The sequence below is a fragment of the Lactuca virosa genome, chromosome 2, assembly GCF_052849685.1.
Source record: "Lactuca virosa cultivar CGN04683 chromosome 2, Lactuca_virosa_CGN04683_v6, whole genome shotgun sequence".
NCBI lineage: Eukaryota > Viridiplantae > Streptophyta > Magnoliopsida > Asterales > Asteraceae > Lactuca > Lactuca virosa.
In genome coordinates this window covers 182,266,546-182,274,637 of record NC_136427.1, presented here as the reverse complement: position 1 = coordinate 182,274,637, position 8,092 = coordinate 182,266,546, and the positions used below count along the sequence as shown (strand labels likewise).

The window sequence follows — 8,092 nt, the reverse complement described above, 5'->3', positions numbered from 1 at the left end:
GATATTTTCCACCCCTCTACCATTTAAAATAATTTGTAAAATGACATGTTCCACTTTCTACTTTTTAAAATGTCACTTTGACCCCTTCACTTTGAACTTTATAAAATATCACTTTCACCACCCTTATTTTGTAATTTTTCATGTTTATCCTTCATAGTATATATAATCTATTTTTCCTTAATGAATTTCATTCATTAAGTTATAATAAACTATTTTTTACTTGCTTACTTTTATGTATGTGTCAGTATAAGTTTGAGTTGGTCAATGTTTCAACGTAAATTTAGAACGTTCGTTCATTAATTTGTTTCAACCTTGTATATTTATCTATCAGTAGTAAATGCAATGACACCTAACTTTTGTCAATCGTCAAAATTCAAGTTACAAAACAGAGTGACGTCGCCACAACGCGTAGCAGATGTAATCCTAGTTACTACATCCGTCCCAAATTGATAGTCCACTTTTGACTTTTGAAGTTTTTTTTTCAATTTTGACATTAAATATTTTTGTTTTTGATAGATAATACTTAGTGCAAAATATATAAATGGATTGTATTTTAAATGTTTTTTCATTGTTATAAGTTTTATCAAGTAATATATAACACAAATAAAAACATTTAAGGTCAAAGTTGAAGAAAACAGACTTCAAAAATCAAAAATTGACTATCAATTTGAGATGGGGGAAGTATTATTTATAGTGGCGAAAGGCTATAGAGGCCTAAGGGGGCCATGTGCCCCCCTGCTTTTTTACATTGTTACTATCTTTCTTTTGTTCAATATACAAATTAAAATTAAGCTTTCATTGTTTTTGATGGTTATGACAATATACCATGATGCATTTTATTTCCATTCTAATTGTATATAGACTAAACTTCAAATTTGGTCCCTGTGGTTAGCAAAAGAATGTGGATAGAGTCCAAAAAGATTCCAACTTGCACCACTGGTTCAAAATCACAAACTTTTCGTGGATATTGTCCCTAAACGAGAGACGCAATAGAGAGTGGTATGTGTGTGCACATATGTGTGTTTAATCTACATCAGTTTTTCCAAAACTTCATTATGTGTGCTCATATGTGTTGAATCTGCATAATTTTTTCCCAGAACTTCATTGTGTTCATAGTTTATGTATGTGTATCAGTGTATGATTGTGAATTAAATCGGTAAGAGAGGGGTAGGGTTATCAGCGTAAGAGGGGGGGGGGGGGGGGGGAGGGGTGTTGATAATATTTTCTTTTTGCTTTTTTTTCAACTATTGAATTACTGATATACATAAAAAAATGGAATAAACGAAATGGAAGAGCAAAATAGTCTTTCTAAGTAATTTTAAAATTCTCAGGGACCAAAACCAAAACGACAGGGACCAAATGCAGTTTTGTCTTGTATATATTATTTGTAGACTTATAATAAAAGATTACATTATATAAAATACTAATATATTTTATCTCAGTTTCTATTTTAAGAACGTATTTATGTTATTTATTTTAGATGTATGTTTTTAAATGATGAGATCTAAGCGTATCGTAATTTCTTACACAAAATAATATAAATATATTATTGAAAATAAATAAAATTAGAATATGTTGTAGTTCAATATACAAGAATATATATTTCCTAAACTAAAGTTAAGTATAAAACCGAGATAGGTTGTTATTCTATAAATATAACACTAAAAATGTGTTCTAAACATATTACTTTGTTTGGGTTTTAGTGTGAAATGAACTTTTTTGATATACATTAGAACCAGAATTATATAATAGCATTATTTTTGTTTAATATATAAAAATAATTATAGAAAAAAATGGAAAATAAATCTAATAAGGGTAATTTAGTCATTTCAATTTTACAATGACCAAATCTACGTACAAACATGGCCAAAAGAACCATGAAGCCAAAAAGTCGAGGTTTAGACTAAACCTCGAAAAAAATGCATACCATACCAACCATTTTTGTGATTTTGTCTTTATATTATATCATTTTAAATATTTTATATAATATAAAAATTATAATTATTATATATGTTTATTTGTTTTTCCTCTGTTTTAAAAATAATATGATTTTAATGTTATTTATGACATGTTTCTTTCCTTTTTTAGATATGTTGTTCCATATAATAAGATATTTTTGAAGCAATACCAGTTGCATATGAATCTTGAGTGGTATAATCAACTTGGATCAATAAAGTTCTTTTTAAGTGTATTAACAAAAGAACAGACATGATCACAACCTCTTTTTATGACGCCGAGAATAAAAAAAAGCAACATAAAGAAAATAACGATTGTGATGAAATTGTTGACTTTTACAATTGTCGTTATATTTCATCTTGTGAGGCATGCTGGAGACTTTTTGGGTATGATATTCATTCTAGAACACCTCCTATTGAAAAGGTTGTCGTTTCACCTTCAAGACAAACAACCTGTTGTGTTTAAACCATCCCAATCTGTTACTAATGTTGTTTCTAAACCAACTATCGTTGCTTCTCAATTTTTGGCTTGGATGGAATGCAACAACTATGATGAAAGGCGCGAAAGTTATCATATGTTGAATTCCCAAGTCAATATGTTTGGAATAAATCAGATAAAGTATGGACAAGAAGAAAACAAAGACAAAGTCACTTGATAGAATTAATCATGTGTCTCCCAAGTCTGGTGATGTTTATTACTTACGTATTTTACTCAACAAAGTAAAGGGTCCTACTTGCTATGAAGATATCATGATAGTTAACTGGACCGTTTATGAATCTTACCAAGATGCTTGCTATGCTCTTGGTCTATTAGACGATGATATATAGTACATATTTTCTATACACGAAACACATCATTGGGCCACTGCTTCATTCTGCATGTCTCTATTTGTTATGTTGATTACATCGGATAGTCTATCCCGACCTCATCATGTTATTAAAGAGACCTATAATTGTCTTTACTGATGATGTCGTTCACATTTGTGAACAAGAAATCGACGTAACAGGTACATTTTCAAATAATCTAACTTATTTACACAAAAAATGTTCTAAAATTAATTGATATTAAAAATAAATAATTTCATATTTTTTTTCTTTTCAGGCTTGAAGCTAAAACCGGAAGCAATTTTTCACTTAACGCTGTCATACATTGAGAAATCTTTATTGAATTGTGGACTGATGAAGTAAATACCCAATATGCTGTTACCTGATCACAAATATATTCAAGATTCTTGAAATATGTTAATTCAAGATGAGCTTAATTATGATCTGTCATGTCTTGAAGTCGAACATCAACAACTGCATTCCAAATTAAATGTCGAGCAAAAAAAGGTTTATGATATAATTATCAATGCTATTAACAACAAAAAAGGCGGTGCCTTTTTCCTGTATGGCTATGGAGGAACAGGAAAAACATTTGCTTGGAAGACACTGTCTGCTGCTATTAGATCTAAAGGTGAAATTGTTACCAACGTTGCTTCAAGCGAAATTGCAGCACTCTTACTCTCTGGTGGTAGGACAACGCATTCAAGATTTCATATACCGATCAACTTGAATGAGGATTCATTTTGTTCTATTACAGCAGATAATGATGTAGTTGAATTGTTGAATAAAGCTAGACTTATCATATGGGATGAAGCCCTGATGATGCACCGTCATTGTTTTGAAGCAGTTGATAGGACACTTAGAGACGTTATCCTTTCATCGGACAAGAATAAACCGTTTGGAGGCAAGACCATTGTGTTTGGAGGTGACTTTCGACAGATTCTTATAGCAATACAAAGAGGAAATCGTTGAATGTCTGGGCATCATTGCATTCATTAAGATTATGGCGTGAATGTACAGTTTCACGTTTGAATGTAAATATGAGGCTTTAGGTCGGCTGTCCAAACAATGTTTCGAAGAGACAAAATCATTTGTAGAATGGATTCTTGAAATTGGTGTAGGTACTATTGGTGGCCCTAATGATGGTGAAGTTGAAGTTGAATTTCCAGAAGATGTTATCGTTCCCTCTACAGGTGACCATATTCGTTCAATTATATCCACTATTTATTCATCCTTTTAGAACCATCTTGATGATCTATCGTATTTTCAAGATAAATCTATTTTGGTCCCTACAAATGAAGAAGTCGATGCTATCAATGACTATATGTTAGAATTGATGAAAGATGAAGGGAAAACGTATCTGAGTTCAGATTTTTTATGTGAGACTGAGGCACAAGATTCTTTTGAGGAATCAGTATACTCTCCAGATGTGTGGAATGGTTTTAAGGCTTCTGGATTCCCAGCCATAAACTTATACTAAAAAAGGTGTTCCGGTCATGTTACTTGGTAATATCGACCAAACCAAAGGACTATGCAATGGTACTAGATTACATATCGTAAGGATTAGAAGACACGTCATCGAAGCCCAAATCATATCGGACAAATTTTTCAATGAGACTACGTATATACCTCGTATGAAGTTAACCCCGTCTGATAAAAAAATTTCATTCCGTTTTCAGCAGAGACAATTCCCCATAACTGTTTGTTTCGCTATGACCATTAACAAAAGTTAAGGACAGATGTTGGATTATACTTACGTAGACTCGTTTTCACTCATGGTCAGTTATATATAGTTGTATCCGTATCACAAGTAAAAAATGTTTGAATGTACTCATATGTGAAGGCGAAAGTTCTTCAACTAATAAAACAAAAAATATTGTTTACAAAGAAGTCCTTCAACGATTATATAGATTTATCAATTTCAGTGTATCTTCTACACATTTCAATAAATACCAATAGCCATAATTTTTTTTTATTATTATGCAATATTTATAGACGGTTGTATGTTTTTTTATGCGTTTCCCAACGTTTAACGCGGTTATAATCTAGTATTAAGAATAGTATGAACATGATGCTACATATGGTACTGATTTCAACATTACATGGCAAGATGGATCAATCTCCACCATTTCCTATGTTTAACCATCCTTGATCAGCTTGTGACTTCACAAAATTAGCCAAAAGTTTTATTTCATCTTCTTTTAGACGAGCTCCAAATGTGCATTGACCCCTTGGTGTACACATCTCTCCAAACCCCTGCACCCATCATGCCACGTCAGCACACAATATATTCAGTGAAACATGCTTACTCTATTTTTTTAAAGACCAAACTTACAGGCATTCTTCCCTTTCCATAATATGTTATGTTGTATATTTCCTCTTCTGTATCAACTCCATTTCTGTACATTAACATTATCATTTACTAAATAAGGAAATTAAATTCCTCATGTGAATTTGGGTACCTTTGTAGGTCTTTTAGAAAGAGAGTTGCTCCCTGGAAGAAGATGAAAAAATGGGAGTATGAGAAGAGATAAGTTGGGTAGGACTTTACTAAATTTTGCTATGAGAGCTAATATTGATCGATTGTTTGTGGAATTAAACTCACTGGTTGTATTATGTTTCCACCTGCAACATGACATCCGATGCAAGCATGGCCAAATAATGAAGCTCCTCGTTGTACATCTATTGCTTCAGCATATGATCCTACTAAGACATTGAAATAAATTTGACATTTAGCTGTCAAATTGAATATGCACTTATGCTCAAACTTATCATTTGATAGAACTATATGTAAAAAATTATTAATGATTTTGATCGATAGTGCACTTTGGGTGTGTGCAGTGACTCCGAAGCAATTTGGAAGAAAGTTGTGTCTAGCAGCATCCGGGAATCTCATGAACCCTAATTAATAAAATCGATTACTTTTTCACCATGAAAAATGGGAAATTCGATTGATATATTGCAGTTTTGACGAGAAAGAGGGTGTATGTCAATTCGTAAACTTGAAAGAATTAGGTATGGATTAAGATCAAAACTTTTTATTCGGGATGAGATAAGAAGTTAGAGGGGATAAACGAACAAATGGTGGATAAATGTTTACCTGGAGGAGTTATGATAGGAGATAAGGCTACGAATGCAGCAAATAATGATGGAGTCAATCTTTGCAGAAACTTTATCTGTCGTTGTGGGTTCACCCATTGCGTTTCATCTCGTTGATTCCCCTTTTCCTGTTTGCAAAATTAACTCGAATTTGTGATGCTATCGGAAGCTATAATCCAAGCCTTAAAACCATGAACTTGTAGAGAGAGACCTGGTTTACAGTAGGGGAAATCAGCCTGCTGTTGCAATTGGGAATGGCGGAAAGCAGCATCGTGTGTTTAAAGTATTTTCACAGAGATCTAAAAACCGCTTGGAACCTGCATCATCGACACTGTTGTTGATGACGCCTATTTAGAACAAGTTATTTATCCTTTTTATTATGAAAAATATTCTATTTTGTTTTGAGTAAACTGCAGGTTGTATGGTTTGCAAAAAGAAACTGTAGAGTATAGATAGGGTTTAAGATCTTTTAATTTGTATCGTTGGTATAAAAATTAAAATATTTTTGGTTTTGGTAAAAACTATAAAAACATTTTATTTTATTTTATTATTATTATTTTTTGCATATTTTATATTTTTATAGGGTTAAAAACCACTATATTTTGTCTTTTTTCCGATTTAACCACTTAATTTTCATTTGTGCTAAAAAACCATTAAGTTTTGATAAAATTTATACCGCAACCACTATGACATGCATTTATGTTAAAATAACCATCCATAAAAAATCTAATTTTGATTAGTTCGGGAGGATGAATTTGAACAACGGTAAGAATTTGTAGAAGGTTCATGAACCCTAATTTCTTTTTCTCTGTCTATGTGTTGTATCAAAGATGATGGATTTGTGTAGTGTTAAGTAACCTTAATTTCTTTCTTTTTAGATTTGTGCTTTGCTCTAGTCTTATAGGAGATCAGGACTTCATTCTTTTTCAACTTTGTGCTTTTCACACGTGTTTAATGGGGTTTGATTAACTTACAAATTTAACCAATTTAGTGTTCTTTAATACTTCACGATTCACTCTAATTGGTTCAATCCCTAGTCTATTAGGGTTTCAGCTTCTGACGCTTTAAGCTCTTAATCTCACACTTGCTTCTTATGAGATTTAAAGAATCGGTCAATAAACAAACCTTGAATAAAAAAAACCCACCAGAGCCTGAATAAGAACATTCATCAACTTTTTTTAACCTCTTCAGTCTTCCCATAAAAGGTTGTTGCGTTAGGGGTGGGTTTCATCGGGAAAGGTAATGGCAGAGCATAATGACTACGGTACGATAGGATGAAGGTGGTAATAGTTTTAGTTGGATGAGAGGGGACGAGTGATAAGAGTTTCAAAGTGTTTGTATGTGTGTTTAATTTTCAAAGAGTACATATTTGTGTGGTTTTGAGTTTCTACAAAAAAAAAAAAAAAAAAAAGATGATGTGATGAGAGAGAGAGAGAGAGTAACACCCCTCACACGGGTGGTTTAAATAACCTTTAATAAAATATTTTTAAAACAATTTTTTGGAGTTTAATTATGGAAAACAATCCCAAAACTTCAATTCCAAATAGTTTGGAAAACATCATGAGATTGTATGTTATAGGGCATTTTAAAAAGATGATCATGGCAAGAGAAGACATAACAAAATCCTATGTGTTTTTGTAACTTATGAGGATCTAAGTTTCATTCTATTATTGCAACTACTAGAGTAATAAGAAAAAGATACATACCTCTTTTGCAGCTAGAGATCTTGTTCTTGCCATTTCGCTTGGATGGCATGACCTAAACTAGAGTCCAGCTAATGATATCACACCTAAGAACACCAAAAGAACAAACCAACAAAACTGTAGGAGATGAGATGGAAAATTCAAAATTATAAACCATAAAGGGTTTAATTTTCATCCACCATTAGAAGAGAGAGAGAGAGAGAGAGAGAGAGAGAGAGAGAAAGAAAGAGAACAAAATTCTTAAGATTAGAAGCATATAGGGTTTGATCCATAGTTTCCTATTTATAAACTTCAATTGTTTAGTCCCAAAGTAACTCAAAAACTCTAGATAAACCTTATCAAATTTATCCACCTCTATCTCTTAAGGGTTCTAGAATGTTTCAATTAATTAAATCTTTTAATTAATTAAACATTCAATCCCTCTAATTAATTAATTCTCAATTAATTTCAAAATAATCTCTAATTAATTTATCAAAATATGACAATTTAATAAACTAATTTGTACTAAAT

At 31.8% G+C, this 8,092-nt stretch overlaps 2 protein-coding genes across 5 annotated transcripts; one reads left to right on the top strand and one right to left on the bottom strand.

Annotated features, from left to right (window-relative positions):
- The first annotated feature begins 3,194 nt into the window (after nt 1-3,194).
- On the top strand, nt 3,195-4,260 carry LOC145158010 (uncharacterized). Its single transcript, XM_079076973.1, has 4 exons — nt 3,195-3,705; nt 3,801-3,814; nt 3,902-3,973; nt 4,021-4,260. Exons 1-4 carry the CDS (start codon nt 3,195-3,197, stop codon nt 4,258-4,260), a joined length of 837 nt encoding a protein of 278 aa, XP_078933099.1.
- A 466-nt stretch (nt 4,261-4,726) lies between these two features.
- On the bottom strand, nt 4,727-7,779 carry CYTC6A (Cytochrome c). Of its 4 annotated transcripts, none has more exons than XM_079078842.1 (7): nt 7,586-7,779; nt 6,091-6,210; nt 5,881-6,007; nt 5,386-5,486; nt 5,243-5,274; nt 5,116-5,179; nt 4,727-5,036 (listed from the first exon to the last, which is right to left on the bottom strand). In XM_079078842.1, the coding sequence occupies exons 2-7, from the start codon at nt 6,148-6,150 to the stop codon at nt 4,896-4,898; spliced, it is 525 nt and encodes a 174-aa protein (XP_078934968.1). In that variant the 5' UTR covers nt 6,151-6,210; nt 7,586-7,779; the 3' UTR covers nt 4,727-4,895. The 4 variants fall into 4 exon arrangements, with proteins under 4 accessions (XP_078934968.1, XP_078934969.1, XP_078934970.1 ...); XM_079078843.1 differs by having other exon boundaries at nt 6,091-6,196; XM_079078844.1 differs by lacking the exon at nt 7,586-7,779 and having other exon boundaries at nt 5,386-5,483; nt 6,091-6,299.
- Between the last annotated feature and the right edge of the window lie 313 nt (nt 7,780-8,092).

Excerpts from the sequence above, each read along its gene's own strand:
- LOC145158010 (XM_079076973.1), top strand. The coding sequence starts at position 3,195 with ATGTTAATTCAAGATGAGCTTAATTATGATCTGTCATGTCTTGAAGTC. Across the intron at positions 3,974-4,020 it reads TGTTATCGTTCCCTCTACAG|AACCATCTTGATGATCTATC; the intron begins GTGACCATATTC and ends TCATCCTTTTAG.
- CYTC6A (XM_079078842.1), bottom strand. The coding sequence starts at position 6,150 with ATGCTGCTTTCCGCCATTCCCAATTGCAACAGCAGGCTGATTTCCCCT. Across the intron at positions 6,008-6,090 it reads TTTCCCCTACTGTAAACCAG|GAAAAGGGGAATCAACGAGA; the intron begins GTCTCTCTCTAC and ends TTTTGCAAACAG. Across the intron at positions 5,275-5,385 it reads GTGGAAACATAATACAACCA|GGAGCAACTCTCTTTCTAAA; the intron begins GTGAGTTTAATT and ends ATCTTCTTCCAG.